Here is a 22,904-nt window from a genome sequence, read left to right on the forward strand (position 1 = left end):
CGCACCCAGTCCCACTCACCCATCACCCCCTGTGCTCGCTGCCCCGTGTCCTAACTCGCACCGAGTCCCGCTCACCCATCGCCCCCTGTGCTCGCTGCCCCGTGTCCTAACTCACACCCATCACCCCCTGTGCTCGCTGCCCCGTGTCCTAACTCTCACCCATCACCCCCTGTGCTCGCTGCCCCGTGTCCTAACTCTCACCCATCACCCCCTGTGCTCGCTGCCCCGTGTCCTAACTCTCACCCATCACCTCCTGTGCTCGCTGCCCCGTGTCCTAACTCTCACCCATCACCCCCTGTGCTCGCTGCCCCGTGTTCTACCTCGCACCCAGTCCCGCTCACCCATCACCCCCTGTGCTCGCTGCCCCGTGTCCTAACTCACACCCATCACCCCCTGTGCTCGCTGCCCCGTGTCCTAACTCTCACCCATCACCTCCTGTGCTCGCTGCCCCGTGTCCTAACTCTCACCCATCACCCCCTGTGCTCGCTGCCCCGTGTTCTACCTCGCACCCAGTCCCCCTCACCCATCACCCCCTGTGCTCGCTGCCCCGTGTCCTAACTCGCACAGAGTCCCGCTCACCCATCACCCCCTGTGCTCACTGCCCCGTGTCCTAACTCGCACAGAGTCCCGCTCACCCATCACCCCCTGTGCTCGCTGCCCCGTGTCCTAACTCGCACCCAGTCCCGCTCACCCATCACCCCCTGTGCTCGCTGCCCCGTGTCCTAACTCGCACCGAGTCCCGCTCACCCATCACCCCCTGTGCTCGCTGCCCCGTGTCCTAACTTGCACCGAGTCCCGCTCACCCATCACCCCCTGTGCTCGCTGACCTACATTGGCTCCTGGTTAAGCAGCGCCTCCATTTTAAAATTCTCAACATTGTTTTCAAATCCCTCCATGGCCCTCGCCACCTCCCTATCTCTAATCTCCTCCAGTCCCACAACCCCCCGAGATGTCTGCACTCCTCTAATTCTGCCCTCCTGAGCATCCCTGATTATAATCGCTCCACCATCGGTGGCTGTGCCTTCAGCTGCCTGGGCCCCAAGCTCTGGAACTCCCTCCCTAAACCTCTCCGCCTCTCTCCTCCTTCAAGGTGCTCCTTAAAACCGACCTCTTTGACCCAGCTTTTGGTCACCTGCGGTAATTTCTTATGTGGCTCGGTGCCAATTTTTGTTTGATAATCGCTCCTGTGAAGCGCCTTTGGACATTTCACTGTTAAAGGCGCTATATCAATACAAGTTAGTTTTCAATGCCTGTGGGTTTCCGATTGCTGCGGTATTGGCAGGCAGCAGGTTCTTGTCCTCCTGTGGGGTGAGGAGTTGGAGACTGAAGATTGTGTGCGTGGTGTTTGCCGAACTCTGCTCATCCCCCGGTCTTCCCGCCTCTGTTCCAGGTGCTGGGTATTGAAGCGGTGCGAAAGGCCCTGGAGCGGGAGCTGTATCACGTCATCTCCTTCGACGGTTCCTACGTCAACTACCGTCACTTGTCGCTGCTGTGTGACACCATGACCTGCCGTGGTCACCTGATGGCCATCACCCGGCACGGGGTGAACAGGCAGGACACAGGCCCACTCATGAAGTGCTCCTTTGAAGAAACGGTAAGGACAGTGCCGGGGGTAAAGCGTCGCTCTCTCGAGCTCGCTCTCACTGCGCTCTCTCTCTCATTCCTCTGACACTGGATGTTACACCTCTCTGCTATCCCCATAGTTCAGTCCCACCCTGGGCGTTACACCTGTACTATCCCTATAGCTCAGTCACACACTGCCGTTGGCCCTCTCCGCTATGCCCTGTAGCTGGATAACGACCGTCTGCCTCTCGCTACGTTGCAGGTGGATGTGTTGATGGAGGCTTCGGCCCACGGGGAAATGGACCCGATGAAGGGAGTGTCGGAGAACATCATGCTGGGGCAGCTGGCTCCGGCGGGGACCGGGGCTTTCGACCTGCTGCTCGATGCCGAGAAGTGCAAGTACGGCATGGAGATCCCCACCAACATCGGCGGTCTCGGAGTGGGAGGACGTGAGTGTTCGCTGCTTCCAATAGCATCAGAATGTTCACCCACAATAAGTGATGTCCTGGGTCGTGTTGGGTTAAGTGTTGGGAAGAAGGCAGGCAAGGAATGGAGGGGCAGGTGGGAGAGAATCTCCTGGGAGAGCTACCTAACGGTCGGATAAACCCAGAGTATCACCTTGGCCACACTGCATTGTACTGGGAGAGCCGTGATATTGGAGAGATGAGTGTCGCTGGGCTGAATGATCATTGGGAATTAAAGCCTGGCTGTAGGGGTTCCTCTTGTAAACGAGTTTGGTCTAATCCACAGCAGTGTGGATCCACAGATGCCCAATTTGTGACTAATGGATGGGTGATTTGGGAATGTCCCAGTGGGACAGCTGAATTCAGAGCACCTTAGAGGAGGGGAGAGAGGTTTAGGGAGGGAGTTCCAGAGCTTGGGGCCCAGGCAGCTTAAGGCACGGCCACCAATGGTGGAGCGATTAAAATCGGGGGATGTTCAAGAGGCCAGAATTGGAGGAGCGCAGATATCTCCCGGGGGGGGGGGTTGGGACTGGAGAAGGTTACAGAGATGGGGCGAGGGGCGAGGGGCCGTGGAGGGATTTGAACACGATGAGAATTTTAAAATGGAGGCGTTGCCGGACCGGGAGCCAATGTCGGTCAGCGAGCAGCGGAATAAAGTTGCCTAAATAATGTTTTCTAATTTTACTTGCAGCGACGGGAATGTTCTTCGGCTCGGCCCCCAGCCCGATGGGTGGAATGTCTCCCGCGATGACGCCGTGGAACCAGGGAGCGACGCCTGCCTACGGAGCCTGGTCGCCCAGCGTGGGTGAGTGCCGAGGGCCTTTCCCGTAACCGCGCCAAGTTCGGAGACTAGACAGAGCTGCAGGCGCCCGGGGAGCATTGCTTTTAACGTGGTTTTAGTGATTTGCAGAGTTTGATGTCTCTCTCTCGTGTTGCAGGTAGTGGGATGACCCCTGGAGCGGCCGGATTCTCTCCCAGCGCTGCGTCCGATGCCAGCGGCTTCAGTCCCGGCTACTCTCCGGCCTGGTCTCCGACCCCGGGCTCTCCCGGCTCACCAGGCCCATCCAGCCCCTACATTCCGTCTCCAGGTCAGTACCGACTCCGGGGCGGGGGGGGGTACCATCGAATGTACAGCCATTCGGCCCAACTTCCCGTGCTGGTCCTCTCGAGCCTTGTCGCAGCCTTTCACCATATCTTTCTCGCCCCTTTTCTCTCTCGTACTTGTCTAGTGTCCCTTTGAAAGCATCTCTGCTATCCGCTTCAACCACTCCCTGTGGCAGTGAGTTCCACATTCTCACCGCTCTCTGGGTTAAAAGAATGTCTCACTATTGGATTTATTGGTGATGGCCCCCTGGATTCTATTTATATAGCGCCTATAATGTAGTGAAACGTCCCAAGACGCTTCACAGGAGTATTATGAGACACAAAATTTGACACCGAGCTGTAAGTAGAAATTGGGGCAGGTGACCAAAAGCGTGGACAAAGAGGTCGGTTTTAAGGAGTGTCTTGAAGGAGATAGAGAGGTTTAGGCAGGGAGTTCCAGAGCCTGTGGCAGTGCTGAGGGAGTGTCGGAGGGGCAGTACTGAGGGAGCATCGCACTGTCGGGAGGGTGCCGTCTTTCGGATGAGACGTTAAACCGAGGCCCTGCCTGCCCCCTCAGGTGGATGTAAAAGATCCCACTGCACTATTTCGAAGAGCAGGGGAGTTCTCCCTGGTGTCTTGGGCCCAATATTTATCCCTCAACCAACATCACTAAAACAGATAATTTGGTCATTATCACATTGCTGTGTGTGGGAGCTTGCTGTGCGCAAATTAGTTGCCGCATTTCCTATATTACAACAGTGACTACACTCAAAGTAATTCAGTGTCTGTAAAGCACTTTGGGACGTCCGGAGGTCGTGAAAGGCGCTATATAAATACACGCCTTTCTTCCTTCAGCCTTCTTAAGAAAAATGTTCCAGCTTGTTCAATATTTCCTGATAGCTCACTGTTGCAGTACTGTTTTTTGCAATGTCTCTAACTGACCTGTTATTTTTTTCCCCAGGTGGGGCGATGTCCCCCAGCTACTCGCCAACCTCCCCTGCCTATGAGCCGAGGTCTCCGGGTGGCTACACGCCCCAGAGTCCCAGCTATTCCCCAACGTCCCCGTCCTACAGTCCCACCTCTCCTTCCTACAGCCCCACCAGTCCCAACTACTCTCCCACCTCCCCCAGTTACAGTCCCACCTCCCCCAGTTACAGTCCCACCTCCCCCAGCTACTCCCCCACCAGCCCCTCCTACTCCCCCACCTCCCCCTCCTACTCCCCCACCTCCCCCTCCTACTCTCCCACCAGCCCCAGCTACAGCCCCACCAGCCCCAGCTACTCACCCACCTCACCCAGCTACTCGCCAACCAGCCCCTCTTACAGCCCCACCTCTCCCAGTTACTCCCCCACCTCTCCCTCCTATTCTCCCACCTCACCGTCCTACTCTCCAACCAGCCCCAGCTACTCGCCCACCTCCCCCAACTACACGCCCACCTCCCCCAACTACAGCCCCACCTCCCCCAGTTACAGCCCTACTTCGCCCAGCTACACGCCCACCTCTCCGAACTACAGTCCCACCTCCCCCAGCTACAGTCCCACCTCCCCCAGCTACAGTCCCACCTCCCCCAGCTACTCCCCCTCGAGCCCCCGCTACACGCCCCAGTCGCCCACTTACACTCCCAGCTCGCCCAGCTACAGCCCCAGCAGTCCCAGCTATTCCCCCACCAGCCCCAAATACTCGCCCACCAGCCCTTCCTACAGCCCCAGCTCCCCGGAGTACACTCCCACCTCCCCCAAATACTCGCCCACATCGCCCAAATACTCGCCCACATCGCCCAAATACTCGCCGACATCGCCCACCTACTCGCCCACCACGCCCAAGTACTCGCCCACCTCTCCCACCTACTCTCCCACCTCTCCCGTCTACACCCCCACCTCCCCCAAGTACTCGCCAACCTCCCCCACCTACTCCCCCACCTCCCCCAAGTACTCCCCTACCTCGCCCACCTACTCGCCCACCAGCCCCAAGGGCTCGACCTACTCTCCCACCTCCCCAGGCTACAGCCCCACCTCGCCCACCTACAGCCTCACCAGCCCCGCCATCAGCCCAGAGGACAGCGACGAGGAGAACTGAAGGCGCTGGGGAGGGGGGAGGGGGTGGCGAGGTCCCTTCACCGTCCCGCGGGACTGTGTATGCAGCCCGTGTACGTCTGCAACTTTCAACACTCAGCCTCTCGCCCGATTTGAACTGGACTTGTTATTTGCTGGTGTTCCACGTTTTATATCGACCTCGCGGGGAAGGAATTAGCGGAACATCGGAATCCGGGAATCTTTTCTTTTTAAAAAAAAAATCTTTAAGATTTGGAAAGGAGGAACTGTGTATAATTTGAATATATATATTTTTTGCTTTTGGACAGTTTGAAATCTGGGTGCAGTAATGGGTTTTTAATGAAGGTTTTTCAAACCTTTTCCCCCCCCACCTGGTCAAGTGTGAATTTAAAATCTCTCGTACTTTGGGAATAATGCGACGTGAGAATTGTTTGCTGGGCGTTTTTCTCCCCCCTCCCCTGGTAACCCAGGGCGATGGGGCGATGCTGGTCTGTCCAGCCTGAAATGGTTTATTTATACGTGGATGTGACTTGTGCTCGAGGCCAGCGAGCCTGAAAGGAATTTATTCCATCCGGAGGGAAAGGAGAGGTGGGTTATCGATATCGAGGGAGGGAGGGAAATGGGTTAATGTGTGAAACAAACAACCTTTGACCCCTGCCCCCCAGCCGTGTCCCTTCAGCGGAGACGGACATGGAGCCTTTTATTTGTTGCGGGTTTGGGGGAAGCAGATTTTTCTCAAACCAACTGGTTCTGAAGTGACTCTTGCGATTTGCCTGTGAAAACGGGGTCCGAAAGCTGTTTAAGAGGCAGTGTTTGTCTGCCTGACAATGTGTACAGTACATTTACTAGTCTTTTTTTCCTGTTTTCTCTTCGGAAATGTCGGAAAAATACTACAAAAAAAATAAAATTTTACTAATTTTTGTGGAGTTCTGTGGTTTCTCATCCTTTAATTTTGATTCCTTTTTGAATAACTAGGGCATTGAAATTTCCCTGTGACCGATGTCAGTGATTGGGATTTTCTGTCCTTTGACTTCTGGGCTTGTGGAGATATTGTACTGTTCGAAATAGTCAAGTTTAAGGCTATCTCTGGTCACTTTAATAATCAGGATCGACTGTGAACCAAATGTGGTGGGTATATTGTGTTTAATCAGAGTTTAAGATGGAATATAACACACTAGTTATACAACAAAAAACATACAACCGTAACGAGTAGTTGATACCGATCCCGATCAGATACGATTTTGGGGCAGTGCTGAGGGAGCTGTCGGAGGTGCCCTCTTTTGGACGAGACATTAAACCAAGGCCCTGTCTGCGCTCGGATAGACGTATTTAAAAAAACACATGATCTGGGTCATTATCACATTGCTGTGTGTGGAACTTGCTGTGCGCAAATTGGCTGCCACATTTCCCATATTACAACAGTGACTACACTTCAAAAGTACTTCATTGGCTGTAAAGCGCTGAGACATTTGGTGGTTATGAAAGGCGCTATAGAAATGCAAGTCTTTTATCAGAACCACAGAATTGCAATGTCATAAAGCCTGTATTTATCAAACCAAAACACAAGCTCCCTCATCTAACTGAGAAATTCCTCCTCATCTTCCTGGGGGAATCACTGAATATCCACACAAGGGAGCTGCAATTTCGCAAGTGGGTTTTTATTTCATTCTGTGGGGCAGCCTGGAAACTGACTCCTCGCTTCCCGTGTGGGCAAACACCGTCGCTGATCCCCAGATCAGGATCAGCATGGCGCCCAGTCCGGTGACAATGGCCAGAGAGAGGAAACCCGTCCAGTCTGTGTCCGAGTCGGCAGGACATCAATCATCATAGGCAGTCCCTTGGAATCGAGGAAGACTTGCTTCCACTCTAAACGTGAGTCCTTAGGTGGCTGAACAGTCCAATACGAGAGCCACAGTCCCTGTCACAGGTGGGACAGACAGTGATTGGAGGAAAGGATGGGTGGGACTAGTTTGCCGCACGCTTCTTCCGCTTGGTTTCTGCACGCTCTCGGCGACGAGACTCGAGGTGCTCAGCACCCTCCCGGATGCAGTTCCTCCACTTAGGGCGGTCTTTGGCCAGGGACTCCCAAGGGTGGAACGCAGGACAGGGAGAGCACATCCTGCCCTCAAACTGCCCAACAGGAGTCACTGGGTGGGGACCAAGAGCAAACGCCCTGGTTGACTTCCAACAAAGGGCAGGTTGAACTGAAGGGTCAGGGATTAGAGGTGGTGACTTGTGACCTATAGAGAGAGGGCAGGAGGTCACGTGGAGGAAGGAGCGAGCAAACCTGCCCGACCTCGAGCCCCCCCGAACCTGCTCCCGGAGACCCTCCCCTCCTGCCTCGGACTCCCGACGCCGATCTACATTTGCCGGTGTTACAACAGTGTCAGACTGATCGGGCGGCAGCCTGTCCCACAGGGGCCCCAGCGTCAATCATCAGCAACCAGCTAGACACACAACACAATGCCCAACCCAGTGTCTGAGAGAGACTCCCAGTGACGCCCGGACTCGCGTTCGGCTCGGCCTGTCGAACCAACAAGCCTTGTTCAGAGGATCGAGGCTTTGGTCAGCTGCAGAAACCTGTAGGTGGCAAGTGGTGAAAATCTGGGAGATTCACCGGGCAGAGAGACGGACACAGAGTGATTCACAGTGCACAACAACCACCTTTGGCCTTCGGCTGCCTGAGGAAAACATACAAACATAAAAAATAGGTGCAGGATTAGGCCATTCAGCCCTTCAAGCCTGCACCACCATTTAATAAGATCATGGCTTATCACTCCCTCAGTACCGCTTTCCTGCTTTTTCTCCATACCCCTTGATACCTTTAGCCGTAAGGGCCATATCTAACTCCCTCTTGAATATATCCAATGAACTGGCATCAACAACTCTCTGCGGCAGGGAATTCCATAGGTTAACAACTCTCTGAGTGAAGAAGTTTCTCCTCATCTCAGTCCTAAATGGCCTACCCCTTATCCTAAGACTATGTCCCTTGGTTCTGGACTTCCCCAACATCGGGAACATTCTTCGCGCATCTAACCTGTCCAGTCCCATCAGAATCTTATAAGTTTCTATTAGATCCCCTCTCATCCTTCTAAACTCCAGTGAATAAAGGCCCAATTGATCCAGTCTCTCCTCATATGACAGCCCAGCCATCCCTGGAATCAGTCTGGTGAACCTTCGCTGCACTCCCTCAATAGCAAGAATGTCCTTCATCAGATTACGAGACCAAAACTGAACACAATATTCCAGGTGAGGCCTCACTTACTGCACTGTACAACTGCAGTAAGACCTCCCTGCTCCTATACTCAAATCCCCTAGCTATGAAGGCCAACGTACCATTTGCCTTCTTCACCGCCTGCTGTACCTGCATACCCACTTTCAGTGACTGATGAACCATGACAACCAGGTCTCGTTGCACCTCCCCTTTTCCTAATCTGCCGCCATCCAGATAATATTCTGCCTTTGTGTTTTTGCCCCCAAAGTGGATAACGTCACATTTATCCACATAATACTGCATCTGCCATGCATTTGCCCACTCACCTGACCTGTCCAAGTCACCCTGCAGCCTCTTAGCATCCTCCTCACAGCTCACATCGCCACCTAGTTTAGTGTCATCCGCAAACTTGGAGATATTACACTCAATTCCTTCATCTAAATCATCAATGTATATTGTAAAGAGTTGGGGTCACAGCACTGAGCCCTGCGGCACCCCACTAGTCACTGCCTGCCATTCTGAAAAGGACCCGTCTCTCTGCTTCCTGTCTGCCAACCCGTTCTCTATCCACATCAGTACATTACCCCCAATACCATGCGCTTTGATTTTGCTCTTGTAAGGGACCTTGTCAAAAGCTTTTTGAAAGTCCAAATACACCACACCCACTGGTTCTCCCTTGTCCACTCTACTAGTTACATCCTCAAAAAAATTCCAGAAGATTCGACGAGCATGATTTCCCTTTTATAAATCCATGCTGACTTGGTCCAATCCTGTCACTGCTTTCCAAATGCGTTGCTATTTCATCCTTAATGATTGATTCCAACATTTTCCCCACTACTGATGTCAGGCTAACAGATCTATAATTACCTGCTTTCTCTCTCCTTTTTTAAAAAGTGGTGTTACATTAGCTACCCTCCAGTCTATAGGAACTGATCCAGAGTCAATAGACTGTTGGAAAATGATCACCAATGCATCCACTATTTCTATGGCCACTTCCTTAAGTACTCTGGGATGCAGACTATCAGGCCCTGGCGATTTATCGACCTTCAATCCCATCAATTTTCCTAACACAATTTCCGGCCTGATAAGGATATCCTTCAGTTCCTCCTTCTCACTAGACCTACTGTCCTCTAGTACATTCAGAAGGTTATTTATGTCTTCCTTCGTGAAGACAGAACCAAAGTGTTAGTTCAATTGGTCTGCCATTTCTTTGTTTCCCATTATAAATTCACCTGAATCCGACTGCAAGGGACCTACGTTTGTCTTTACTAATCTTTTTCTCCACATATTTATAGAAGCTTTTGCAGTCAGTTTTTATGTTCCCTGCAAGCTTCCTCTCGTACTCTATTTTCCCCCTCTTAATTAAACCCTTCGTCTTCCTCTGTTGAATTCTAAATTTCTCCCAGTCCTCAGGTTTGTTGCTTTTTCTAGCCAAATTATATGCCTCTTCCTTGGCTTTAACACTATTCTTAATTTCCCTTGTTAGTCACGGTTGAGCCACCTTCCCCGTTTTATTTTTACTCCAGACAGGGATGTACAATTGCTGAAGTTCATCCATGTGATCTTTAAATGTTTGCCATTGCTTATCCACCGTCAACCCTTTCAGTATCATTTGCCAGTCTATTCTAGCCAATTTACGACACATACCGTCGAAGTTACCTTTCCTTAAGTTCAGGACCCTAGTTTCCGAATTAACTGTGTCACTCTCCATCTTAATAAAGAATTCTACCATATTATGGTCACTCTTCCCCAAGGGGCCTCGCACAACAAGATTGCTAATTAGTCCCTTTTCATTACACATCATCCAGTCTAGGATGGCCAGCTCTCTAGTTGGTTCCTCGACATATTGGTCTAGAAAACCATCCCTAATACACTCCAGGAAATCCTCCTCCACCGCATTGCTACCAGTTTGTTTAGCCCAATCAATATGTAGCTTAAAGTCGCCCATGATAACTGCTGTATCTTAATTGCACACATCCCTTATTTCTTGTTTGAGGCTGTCTCCAAAGAGTGGTCGAAGACCAGGCCCTCAAACCTACCACCAAGCTTATGGTCTACAGGGCTGTAGTAATACCTGCCCTCCTATATGGGTCAGAGGCATGGACGACTTACAGAAGGCACCTCAAGTCACTGAAGAAATACCACCAACGATGTCTCCGCAAGATCCTGCAAATCCCCTGGGAGGACAGACGCACCAACATTAGCGTCCTCGCCCAGGCCAACATCCCCAGCATCGAAGCACTAACCACACTAGATCAGCTTCACTGGGCAGGCCACTTAGTTCGCATACCAGACACGCGATTCCATAAGCAACTGCTATATATGGAGCTCCTTCATGTTAAACGAGCCAAAGGTGGACAGAGGAAACGTTACAAGGACACCCTCAAAGCCTCCCTGGTAAAGTGCAACATCCCCTCTGACACCTGGGAGTCCCTGGCCGAAGACCGCCCGAGATGGAGAACGAACATCCGGGAGGGCGTTGAGTTGTTCGAGTCTCAACGCCGCAAACATGAAGAGGTCAGGTGCAGGCAGCGGAAGGAGCGTGCGGTAAATCAGTCCCAACCCCACCCTTCCCCCGACAAATGTCTGTCCCACCTGTGACAGAGTCTGTGGCTCTCATATTGGACTGTTCAACCACCAAAGAACTCACTTTCGGAGTGGAAGCATGTCTTCCTCGATTTCGAGGGAGTGCCTATGATGATGATGATATGACAACAACAACCTGTATATATATATATATATAGCGAAAATTGACGTCATCAAGGTCCAGGTCGATGATTGGAGCGCGGGCAGGTACTGCAGGAGCGGCGAGGTCGGGGCGAAGGAGCGGCGAGAGATTGTAGAGGGATGTGATTGGGGCCCAGGAGAGGTGTGAGTTCGGGGTCCAGAAGAGGCGAGGGCCCAGGGAAAGCACGGGCCTAGCCCACACTGCGATATGTGTGCGCACGAGGTCCATGCAGCAGAGATGGTCTCCAGTCGTCTTGGTTAACCCTTGCCACTGGACCAAGACCTAGCTCTGTCAAGCCCGTGTGGTGGCTGGTGTGCAACGGCCACCCCACGTTAAAAAAATCCACAGGCATCTTCCACCCTTCAGGATGTAGTTCGGGATCCGGAATATTAGGTCCTTCATTGAAACGCCCGTGAACTCATCCCTTTTTAGCGTGGAAGCAAGTCATCCTCGCTTCGAGGGACTACCTATGATGATGGTGATTAACATAGTGAAACGTCCTAAGGTGCGATAAAAATTTGACACCGAGCTGCATAAGTAGAAATTAGCGTAGGTGACCAAAGCTTGGTCACAGAGGTCGGTTTTAAGGAGCGTCTTGAAGGAGGAAAGAGAGGCGGAGAGGTTTAGGGAGGGAGTTCCAGAGCTTGGGGCCCAGGCAACAGAAGGCACGGCCACCGATGATGGAGCGATTATAATCAGGGATGCTCAGGAGGGCAGAAATAGAGGAGTGCAGACATCTCGGGGTGGGGGGGGGGGGCTGGAGGAGATTACAGAGTTAGGGAGGAAGTCAAACTTTATGGGATGTGGGCATTGCTGGCAAGACTGGCATTTATTGCCCATCCCTAATTGCCCCTTGAGAAGGTGATGGTGAGCCGCCTTCTTGAACCGCTGCAGTCCGTGTGGTGAAGGTGCTCCCACAATGCTGTTAGGGAGGGAGTTCCAGGATTGTGACCCAGCGACGATGAAGGAACAGCCGATATATTTCCAAGTCGGGATGGTGTGTGACTGGGAGGGGAACGTGGAGGTGGTGGTGTTCCCATGGGCCTGCTGCCCTTGTCCTTCTAGGCGGTAGAGGTCGCAGTTTGGGAGGTGCTGCCGAAGAAGCCTTGGCGAGTTGCTGCAGTGCATCTTGTAGACGGTGCACACTGCAGCCAGGGGGCGCCGGTGGTGTTGAGGCGGAGAGGGTTTTGGGTCAGTGGGGATGGTGTTGGGGGCACCGCACTGACCCAGCACCCCCGGAGGGGTGGGACCCGGGGCTTTGATTCCAATCCAGCCCTTGGGTGGAGCGGGGATGGACAGGAGAGAGACACCCAGATCCAATCCCGATCCCACTCAGCTCAGAGACACGACACATGTAGCCCAGTCTGTCGGGACTTGGAGAAATGGGACCGGAGAGGACACATTACATCATCGGTGCTGGAATTGGCCACAACATGCCCCCCCGGTTACACAGCAAGACTCCAGTCCAGGTAGAAGAGGAAGGCCCTCCCACAGTGCGGCGCTCCCTCAGTACCGCCCCTCCGACAGTGCGGCGCTCCCTCAGTACCGCCCCCGAGCGGATCCGGGATACTTCTCGCGCGGACTAACGGTGCTTGCCCCGCCGCCCCCGGGCCCGCGCACATCACGTGACGCAGACGCGCACAACGTGTGACGAGCGGGGGAGGGGGCGCGGCCTGGGCCGTGCGTGCTGAGGTCAGAGGGAACGCGGCGGTGACGTGCTGGAGAGAGCGACTGAGGAGAAGAGGGAGAAAGAGAGTGATGGTGAGAGAGAGAGGGAGGGGTTGAGAGAGAGAGAGAGAGAGAGTGAGAGTGAGAGTGTGAGTGAGTGAGTGAGTGAGTGTGTGTGTGATGGTGAGAGGGGGAGGGTAAGGGAGGAATGTGAGAGGGGGATGGTGGGTGGGACAGAAAAAGGAGGGGAGAGGGGGATGGTGAGAGAGAGAGAAAGGAGAGGGATGGTAGGAGAGACAGAGAGGGAAAAAGGAGGGGAGAGGGGCTTGGTGGGAAAGAGTGAGTGATGGTGAGAGGGGGGGGGATATGAGAGGAAGGGAGAGGGGGATGGTGGGAGGGAGAAAGGAGGGGATGGTGAGAGCGAGAGGGGAGAGGGGGATGGTGGGAGAGAGAAAGAAAAAGGAGGGGTAGGGAGACAGAGAGGGGCTTGGTGGGTGAGAGGGCAGGAGTGATGGTGAGAGGGGGAGGGTAAGGGGAATGTGAGAGGGTAGGAGAGTGGGATGGTGGGAGAGAGAGAAAGAGGGGAGAGGGGATGGTGCGAGAGAGGGGAGCGGGGGAGGGAAAGGGGGGCTGGGTTGCTTTGTCAGGGGTTTTCAATGTGCAGGGATGGGGATATGGGAGGGGGGTGACAGGGATATGGGAGGGGGTCACCCTACCCTACCCTCTACCTGGAAACTAGAGCAGCTCCCCCACTGCAGAGGATAAACTCTGTCTCCCCCACCCAGACCTTCCTCTCAAATATTTTTCCCCCTCCCCAATATTTCCCCTAATGCTCCTATTTTCTGGAGCAGGTTACTGCAGCACTTTATTCTTGCGGGGGAAACCTATTTAAATGCGGAGGGCTGTGTTAATTTTCAGCTGAATTGCATTGAAGGGAATTTGCAGTTGCCGATTTTTGTGTTCCAGCGTTTCCCAGGGTTTTACTTCTGAGTGTGCAATTTAATCTCGTTCTGATCGAATGATTTTTGCAGGGTCCCCTGCAGACTAACTGTGGCTGTGTATTTTCCCTCTTGATTTGTGGGAGATTGTCAATGTTTGATCTTCAAGGTGCAGTGTAACCTATTCATTTTAAAGGTATTGTGTTTTGGTAGTGATTGGGGGGTTTTGGTGTTTTGTTAATGTTTCACATTCTGTACTATGCAAGGGATGAGTCTGTTTAATTTTCGGAAGCTCTACTGGGATGCTCAAGTGGGGAAATAAACTCTTTGATTTCTGGCCTCCGCTAAGACAGCTGGCAAAGAGGGTGTTCAATTGGGCCTCTGTGCCTCTCGGCTCGGGACTGGGTGAACAGACAGTGCGCTGGCTACTGGGCCCTGTGCCTTGGGCCCCGGCTAACAGGAGGTACGTGTGAAAGTTAGATGAGAATAATTTTTGCCCACTCACAAAAGAATATAGACAGGCTAAGTGAGTGGGCAAAAATTTGGCAGGTGGAGTATAATGTGGGAAAATGTGAGGTTATCCACTTTGGCAGGGAAAGTAAAAAAGCAAATGATTATTTAAATGGGGAGAGATTATACAATGTGGGATCTGGGGGTCCTTGTACATGAAACACAAAAAGTTAGCATGCAGGTACAGCAAGTGATCAGGAAGGCAAATGGAATGTTGGCCTTTATTGCAAGGGGGATGGATATAAAAGCAGAGAAGTCCTGCTACAACTGTACAGGGTATTGGTGAGACCACACCTGGAGCACTGCGTACAGTTTTGGTCTCTGTATTTAAGGAGGGATATACTTGCATTGGAGGCAGCTCAGAGAAGGTTCACTAGGTTGATTCCAGAGATGAAGGGGTTGACTTAGAAAGAAAGGTTGAGCAGGTTGGGCCTCTAATCAATGGAGTTTAGAAGAATGAGAGGTGATCTTATCGAAATGTATAAGATTCTGAAGGGGCTTGACAGGGTAGATGCAGAGAGGATGTTTCCCCTTGTGGGGGAATCTAGAACCAGGGGGCATAGTTTCAGAATAAGGGGTTGCCCATTTAAAATGGAGATGAGGAGGAATTTCTTCTCATGAATCTGTGGAATTCTCTGCCCCAGAGAGCTGTGGAGGCTGGGTCACTGAATATATTTAAGGTGGAGATCGACAACTTTTTTAATAATAGGGGAGTCGAGGGTTATGGGGAGCGGGCAGGGAAGTGGAGCTGAGGCCAAGAGCAGATCAGCCATGATCTTATTGAATGGCGGAGCAGGCTCGAGGGGCCGAATGGCCAACTCCTGCTCCTATTTCTGATTTTCTTGTGTTCTAAAAAGCCCCATCTCTCATCCGCAGGTAGCTGGGAAGTATGCGAGATAACGTCCAAGGGAAGAAACACTGCGGGCAGGCTGGTGTCAAACGTGTCGCCCCGTCCCCCTTCACAAAGGAGCAGCTTTGTCCCAGCGGGAGAATGGACTTCAAAGGGAGGAGGGAGAAGACCGGATCGGCAGAGGGCTGGCTCCGGGAAGCGATGGGCTGCGGCGGTTCCGAGCCAGCGGGGGGGAGGCTGGCCAAGGGCGGGGGCCACCCCTTGCCCAACCACACCGCCTGGAACCACCGGCCGGCGGCATGCAGCGTCCTGGAGGAGCTGTCGGAGCGAGCGCCGGGCGACTGGGGCGTGGCGGCCGGCTGGGACGTGCCGGAGTGCGGCGCTCCACCCGCGAAGGGCAGCGAGGGTTGGGCGGGGGGCCGCTGCGCCTTCGCTGACGGGCAGGGGGCGGGCGCCGAGCGGCGGAGGTGCACGCGGTCCCCGGGCCTGAGGCGCCGACGTTTTCAGAAGCGCCGCAAGCTGCTGCAGGCCTTCCACCTCTTTCTGTACCACCGCATCTCCCCCCTGACCTTCCAGTGGCGGCTCTGGAACCTGTTCTCACGCCGCCGGCGGGCCGCGCGGCTCCGGGGCGCCAGGACTAGCCTCTCCCCCGCCCGCCACGCGGCCGACCAGGGGCCGGAGAGGGGCGGTGCGGCGCGGGGGCCCTTGGCCTTCAGCGGCGGGGCGGCTCCCGGCTTCCGCCCGTGCTCGGAGAGCTGCCGAGCCTCGCCGCCGCCGGGGGGAGGAGGAGGAGGAGGAGGAGGAGGAGGAGGCGGCAACGGCCCGTGGCCCAAACCCGCCGCCACAGGCCCCAACGCCAGGCCCCAGGGCCTCTCCCTCGCCCACTGCCAGGAGCTCCGACACCTGACTCACTCCAGCCACACCGCCCCCTTCAGGGCAAGCATTGCGGCCGGCGCGGCGGAGAAGGCCAAGGAGGGCCCCCGGGCGCAGGCCGCCGGCCGAACCGCGGGCGCCATGGACCACGGGGAGAACGTTGACCAAGCACCGGGCGCACGGCTGCTGCTGCTGGGGAAGCTGGCGCCGGACCGAGAACACCCCTTGTACTCCCGCTACGCCGCGCGCCACAAGGACGCTCTCCAGCTACACCGGGAGGAGGCCGGCGGGGATACCTCGGCCCACAACTCGATGGTCTTCGGGGCCCAGGAGCAGGCGCAAGGTCCCGCGTCCGGCCGCACCAAGCCGGCCGAAGCCGGGATCTCTGGCGGGCGAGCGCCATTCAGCGTCGTTGGGGGTAAGTGTTGGCTTCAGTGCGTTCGCTCGGAACGGTTCGGGGCATTAGTTCAAACGGTTCGTTGTCGAGACTTGCACATGCACCACAGTTACAGCATCGTTAGAACAGCTTTGAGAAACCCTCATCCGTGCCTTTGTTACCGCTAGACTTGACTATTCCAACGCACGCTTGGCTGGCCTCCCACATTCTACCCGACGTAAACTAGAGCTGATCCAAACCTCGGCTGCCCCGTGTCCTAACTCGCACCGAGTCCCGCTCACCCATCACCCCCTGTGCTTGCTGCCCCGTGTCCTAACTCGCACCGAGTCCCGCTCACCCATCACCCCCTGTGCTTGCTGCCCCGTGTCCTAACTCGCACCGAGTCCCGCTCACCCATCACCCCCTGTGCTCGCTGCCCCGTGTCCTAACTCGCACCGAGTCCCGCTCACCCATCACCCTCTGTGCTCGCTGACCTACATTGGCTTCCAGTTAAGCAATGTCTCAATTTAAAAATTCTCATCCTTGTTTACAAATCCCTCTATGGCCCTCGCCCCTCCCTATCGCTCCAGCCCCACAACCCCCCCGAGATGTGTGCTTTCCTGCCCTCCTGAGCATCCCTGATTATAACCGCTCCACCATTGATGGCTGTGCCTTCTGTTGCCTGGTCCCCAAGCTCTGGAACTCCCTCACTAAACCTCTCCGCCTCTCTCTCCTCTTTCGAGACGCTCCTTAAAACCGACCTCGGTGACCAAGCGGTCACCTGTTCTAATTTCTACTTATTGCCTCTCGGTGTCAAATTTTTATCGCATAACACTCCTGTGAAACACCTTGGGACGTTTCACTATGTTAAAGGCGCTATATAAATACAAGCTGTTGGTATACTTGCGTGTTATGAAGTGCATTGACACTTTGAAATTGATGATTATAACATCGAGCGTACAGCCCAGAAACAGGCTATTGAGCCCCACGGCTCCATGCCGGGGTTTATGCTCCACACCAGCCCCCTCCCATCCCTCTCCGTCTCACCCCATCACCATATCCTTCTATTCCTTTCTCCCTCATGTGTTTATCCAGCTTCCCCTTAAACACATCGATACTATCTGCCTCAACCCCTCCCTGTGGCAGCGATCACCAAAGCCCCCACCGTTGCCCACCAGAGCCTTGGTGTTTATGGCCACAACCATCCTCACAACGCAGTCATCAAAGCCCCGACTGTTCACAGCATTCACAGCCCCGGAGGTTTGAAGTCACCACAGCCTGCGCCATTTCCAGTTACCAGAGCCATTGCCATTTCTAAGCGTCCACCATTTTAAAGTCAGTACCATCACTATCACTTGTTTACCACCACACCGTCCAGTTGCAGGCACATGGATTCTGTGCTGATTGATGGGCCAGTAGGGACTGTAGGATTGTTTACGGTGTGAATTAATCCGGACCAGACTATCGGGGCACGCTCCCTGTATGATGGGAATGGGATTGGACACTGGGATGGTCCATTAGCGCTCTCGCCTGTAAAGGTCCGCGATGAAACGAGCCAGGTCTCTCCTCACACTCTGTGCAAGATACATCTCCACAAAACAAAAACTTGCATTTATATAGCACCTTTAACGCAGTAAAACGTCCCAAACCGCTTCACAAGAACGATTATCAGACAAAATTTGAAACCGAGCCATATAAGGAGATATTAGGACAGGGCTTGGTCAAAGAGGTGGGCTTTAAGGGGTATCTTAAAGGCGGAGAGGTTTAGGGAGGGAGTTCCAGAGCTCGGGGCCCAGGCAACAGAAGGCACGGCCACCGATGGTGGAGCGATTATAATCAGGGATGCTCAGGAGGGCAGAATTGGAGGAGCGCAGACATCTCGAGGGGGGGGGGGGTCTGGAGGAGATTACAGAGATATGGAGGGATTTGTAAACAAGGACGAGAATTTTAAAATCAAGGCGTTGCTTAACCGGGAGCCAATGTAGGTCAGCGAGCACAGGGGGTGATGGGTGAGGGGGACTCGGTGCGAGTTAAGACACGGGGCAGTGAGCACAGAGGGTGATGGGTGAGTGGGACTCGGTGCGAGTTAGGACACGGGTCAGCGAGCACAGGGGGTGATGGGTGAGCGGGACTCGGTGCGAGTTAGGACACGGGGCAGCGAGCACAGGGGGTGATGGGTGAGCGGGACTTGGTACGAGTTAGGTCACGGGGCACAGTGGGTGATGGGTGAGCGGGACTCGGTGTGAGTTAGGACAGGGGGTGATGGGTGAGCGGGACTCGGTGTGAGTTAGGACACGGGGCACAGAGGGTGATGGGTGAGCGGGACTCGGTGTGAGTTAGGACACGGGGTGATGGGTGAGCGGGACTCGGTGCGAGTTAGGACACGGGGCACAGGGGGTGATGGGTGAGCGGGACTCGGTGCGAGTTAGGACACGGGGCACAGGGGGTGATGGGTGAGCGGGGCTCGGTGTGAGTTAGGACAGGGGGTGATGGGTGAGCGGGACTCGGTGCGAGTTAGGACACGGGGCAATGAGCACGGGGTGATGTGTGAGCGGGACTCGGTGCGAGTTAGGACACGGGGCAGCGGAGTTTGGAGAGCTGAAGTTTACGGTGGTTAATTGACTGATCGTACATTGGGAGTTTATCGAGTGGCAGACTGACGTTAATGACTGGGATGTTGTAGTCGGTGTGGGAAAGCTTGGTGTTGTACACTTGAAGGAGACGAGTTTCGATGCTTCTCCCCGGCGCCCAGTGTCAGCACCAACAATCGGGTACAGTGGGCCTCCGCGGGCAGAGAAACATTCTGAAATAAGGAGGCAGAAGCCAAGGGCAGACCTGAGCATAGCCGACTCCTTCTCCTATTTCTTATGTTCTGTATTCCCATTGCACAGTGCGTCCTTGGATTCAGGCTAAAGCACTCCCCTCAGGCAAAGTTTAGTACAGTGCGATTCAGAGTAAAGCACAAGGCGAATCAAAGGATATGGGGATCGGGCGGGAAAGTGGAGTTACGGTGGAAGATCAGCCATGATATTGAATGGCGGAGCAGGCTCGAGGGGCCGAATGGCCGATTCCTGCCCTTATTAATGTGCCATCATGTACAGTTTAGTACAGTTAGATTCAGAGTCCAGCACCGTCATCAGATATTGTTTAGTGTGGTGAGATGCAGGGTAAAGTTTACCCGAGTGTTTGGCCAACATTGTGCCTCACTGTGTCCCTGTAAAGACCACCCCTCCGAGACAAGTGTGTGGGGATCATAAAAATGTCTCACTTGTTCAGGAGGGGTGGTCTTCTCAGGGACACTCTGAGCCACAATGTTGGCCTCTGAGTGCAAGGGCTAAATTAGAGTAGTTTTCACATCAGACCCTTAGAGACAGCAGAGACTTTCAGCCTGTCGGACTGGCTACATTTCAACTCTGAGTCCAGAGGTAAATGCCCAGTCTTTAACCCACTGCGTTCCCTAGTCTGTGTGTGAATGAGCGTGTGTGTGCGCGTGTGTAAGCATGTGTGAGCGAGAGCGTGAGTGAGTGCGCGTGCGAGCCCATGATTGAGCGAGTGTGTGCATGTGAGCGAGCGAGCGTGTGCACGGGCAGGGGGACTGTGCAAGCGTATGTGAGTGCGCGGGGGACTGCGAGCGAACATGTGTGCGCGTGTACGAGTCTGTGCGAGCGAGCCTGTGTGTGTGCGCGCGCGGGGGGCCGTGCGAGCGAGCCTGTGTGCGCGTGTACTAGTCTGTGCGAGCGAACCTATGTGTGCGCGCACGCAGGGGACTGAGCGAGCATGTGTACGAGCCTGTGTGTATGTGTATGCGCAGGGGTTTTGTGAGCGAGCCTGTGTGCGCGTGTACGAGTCTCTGCGAGTGAGCCAGTGTGTATGTGAGCGTGCGGGGGACTGCGAGCAAACGTGTGCGCGTGTACAAGTCTGTGCGAGCGAGCCTGTGTGCGCACGCGGGGGACTGTGCGAGCGAACATGTGTGCGCGCGTGTACGAGTCTGCGAGCGAGCCCGTTTGTGTATGTGTATGCGCGGGGGACTGAGCGAGCATGTGTGCGCATGTACGAGCTTGTGTGTGTGTGTATGCGTGGAGGACTGTGCACGTGTACAAGTCTGTGCGAGCGAGTCTCTGCATGTGTGCCCGCGGGGGGCTGTGCGAGCGAGCCTGTGTGTGCGCGCGCAGTGGACTATGCAAGCGTGTGTGCGCGTGCGGGGGACTGCGAGCAAGCATGTGTGTGCGTGTACGAGTCTGTGCGAGCAAGCCTGTGTGTGTGTATGTGTGCGCGCGGGGGACTGAGCGAGCATGTGCGCACATGTACGAGCCTATGTGTATGTGCGGGGGACTGTGCGAGGGAGCGTGCGTGAGTGAGCGAGCGTCTGAGTGTGCGAGCGGGCGTGTGAGCGTGCATGTGAGTGAGTGAGCGTGTGTGTGTGTGTGTGAGTGAGCGCACGCGCGTGAGCAAGCGCACGTGTGTGCAGGCAGGGGTACTGTGCAAGCATATGTGTATGTGTGTGCGCGGGGGACTGAGCGAGCATGTGTGCGCGTGTACGAGCCTGTGTGTATGTGTATGCGCGGGGGATTGCGAGCGAACGTGTGTGCACGTGTACGAGTCTGTGCGTGTGAGCCTGTGTGTGCGTGCGTGCGGGGGACTGTGCGAGCGAACATGTGTGCACGTGTACGAGTCTGAGCGAGCCTGTGTTTATGTATATGTATGCACGGGGGACTGCGAGCGTGCTTGTGTGTACAAGTGTACGAGTCTGTGCGAGCGAGCCTGTGTATGTGCGCGAGCCCGCGGGGGACTGCGAGCGAACATGTGTGCGCATGTACGAGTCTGCGAGCGAGCCTTTGTGTGTGTGCGCGTGTACGAGTCTGTGCGAGTGAGCCTGAGTGTGTGTGTGTGCGTGCATGCGCACGCCGCGTGCGCGGGGGACTGAGCGAGCATGTGTGCGCGTGTACGAGCCTGTGTGTATGTGAATGCGCGGGGGACTGTGCGAGCGAGCCTGTGTGCGCGTCTGAGCACGCGTGCGTGCGCGAGCGAGCGTGTGCATGAGTGAGGAGCGAGTGAGCAGGCGTGTGAGCGTTTGCATGTGAGCAAGCGCACGTGTGTGCGGGCAGGGGGACTGTGCAAGCAAGTTTGTGTGTGCACGCGCGCGGGGGACTGCGAGAAATGTGTGCGCGTGTACGAGTCTGTGCGAGCGAGCCTGTGTTTGTGTATGCACGCGCGCGCGGGGGACTGAGCGAGCATGTGTGCGTGTGTACGAACCTGTGTGTATGTGTATGCGCGAAGGGGCCGTGCGAGCGAGCCTGTGTGTGCGTGTACGAGTCTGTGCAAGTGAGCCTGTGTGTATGTGTATGCGCGAAGGGGCTGTGCGAGCGAGCCTGTGTGTATGTATGTGCGCGCGCGGGGAACTGCGAGCGAGCCTGTGTGCGCGAGTGCGAGCCTCTATCTGTGTGTGTGTGTGTGTGCGCGGGGGACTGTGCGAGCGAACATGTGTGCGTGTGTACAAGTTTGTGCGAGCAAGTCTGTGTGTGTGTGTGTGTGTGTGTGTGTGTGTGCGCGCGCGCGACTGAGCGAGCCTGTGTGTATGTATGTGTGCGCGCGGGGGACTGCGAGCGAGCCTGTGTGTACGAGTCTGCGAGCGAGCCTCTGGGTGTGTGCGCGCGCGCGGGACTGAGCGAGCATGTGTGCGCGTGAACGAACCTGTGTGTATGTGTATGCGCGGGGGACTGTGCGAGCAAGCCTGTGTGTGTGTTTGCGGTTAGTTTTGTTGCCGATAATTGGTTGTGTTTCGCCCCACAGACACGCTGGGAGTGAACGGACACCCGCCGAGCGACCCGGATGAGGTCCCACGCTCGGAGGGCAGTGCCCAGTGCCAGCGTGCAACGGTACACGACAACGGTATCGTCATCAGCCACGTGTGCAGCATCGGCTCGCAGATGGCGGAGCAGTTGTTTGGCGGCGAGGAGGACAGCGGGGAGGGCAGCTCGGGGAGCGGCGGGGGAAAGCGTCAGCGTGAATCGGATGGCCCGGCCAGCGGTGCCGGAGAGTCGGAGAGCGAGGGAGGGGCCGAGCAGCCCAAGACCGGCGATCGATCCGGCACTAACCACGTCTCGGCCATGAGCGATGAGCATGTGGCCTGCATTCACGGTGAGGAGCGCTCGGCGCGATTCACCAGCGCGCGTGACCCCCGCTACCGCCTGCCAACGTTAGCGGCCACTTGGCGGGCAATGTTCCAGGGGTTGGCAAACTGATATTTCGTTCCCCTTTGGGTACCGGGAGTCGGCTTCCTGCTCACCGAAAGCGAGCTCACCATTTCGGTCTTCGCCGCCCATTTTGAAAACGCATTCTTCAAGCCGAGCGAGGTCTGCGGTTAATCCCGCGGTTTGGCGGCACTCTGAGCAGACTCCGAAACGTCAGTCAGAGTTTCCGTTCCCGACGCTGCCCGGCTCCCTTCTCCGCCCTATGTGCACGTCTGAACAAAAGAAAGACATGCATTTACATAGCGCCTTTCATGACCACCGGACATCCCAAAGCGCTTTACAGCCAATGAAGTACTTTTGGAGTGTAGTCACTGTTGTAATGTGGGAACCGCGGC

At 55.2% G+C, this 22,904-nt stretch overlaps 2 protein-coding genes and 1 long non-coding RNA gene across 3 annotated transcripts in view; 2 read left to right on the forward strand and 1 right to left on the reverse strand.

The window, feature by feature from the left end:
* Positions 1 to 6,087, forward strand: part of polr2a (RNA polymerase II subunit A) — a 52,141-nt gene extending 46,054 nt beyond the window's left edge. The window contains exons 25-29 of the mRNA XM_070863176.1: positions 1,391 to 1,594; positions 1,826 to 2,012; positions 2,719 to 2,832; positions 2,966 to 3,115; positions 4,072 to 6,087. Of these exons, the coding sequence (XP_070719277.1) occupies positions 1,391 to 1,594; positions 1,826 to 2,012; positions 2,719 to 2,832; positions 2,966 to 3,115; positions 4,072 to 5,186 (1,770 nt within the window). The 3' untranslated portion in view covers positions 5,187 to 6,087. The remainder of the gene's footprint in view (positions 1 to 1,390; positions 1,595 to 1,825; positions 2,013 to 2,718; positions 2,833 to 2,965; positions 3,116 to 4,071) is intronic.
* The window catches only part of LOC139232703 (uncharacterized), a 63,063-nt gene that overhangs the window by 4,571 nt on the left and 35,588 nt on the right, over positions 1 to 22,904 (reverse strand). The window lies entirely within an intron of this gene.
* Positions 12,783 to 22,904, forward strand: part of LOC139233057 (uncharacterized) — a 36,515-nt gene continuing 26,393 nt past the window's right edge. Inside the window, exons 1-3 of the mRNA XM_070863577.1 lie at positions 12,783 to 12,864; positions 15,096 to 16,360; positions 22,109 to 22,456. Coding sequence (XP_070719678.1) covers positions 15,109 to 16,360; positions 22,109 to 22,456 — 1,600 coding nt within the window. The 5' untranslated portion in view covers positions 12,783 to 12,864; positions 15,096 to 15,108. The remainder of the gene's footprint in view (positions 12,865 to 15,095; positions 16,361 to 22,108; positions 22,457 to 22,904) is intronic.

The sequence above is a fragment of the Pristiophorus japonicus genome, chromosome 20, assembly GCF_044704955.1.
Source record: "Pristiophorus japonicus isolate sPriJap1 chromosome 20, sPriJap1.hap1, whole genome shotgun sequence".
Classification (NCBI taxonomy): Eukaryota; Metazoa; Chordata; class Chondrichthyes; family Pristiophoridae; genus Pristiophorus; species Pristiophorus japonicus.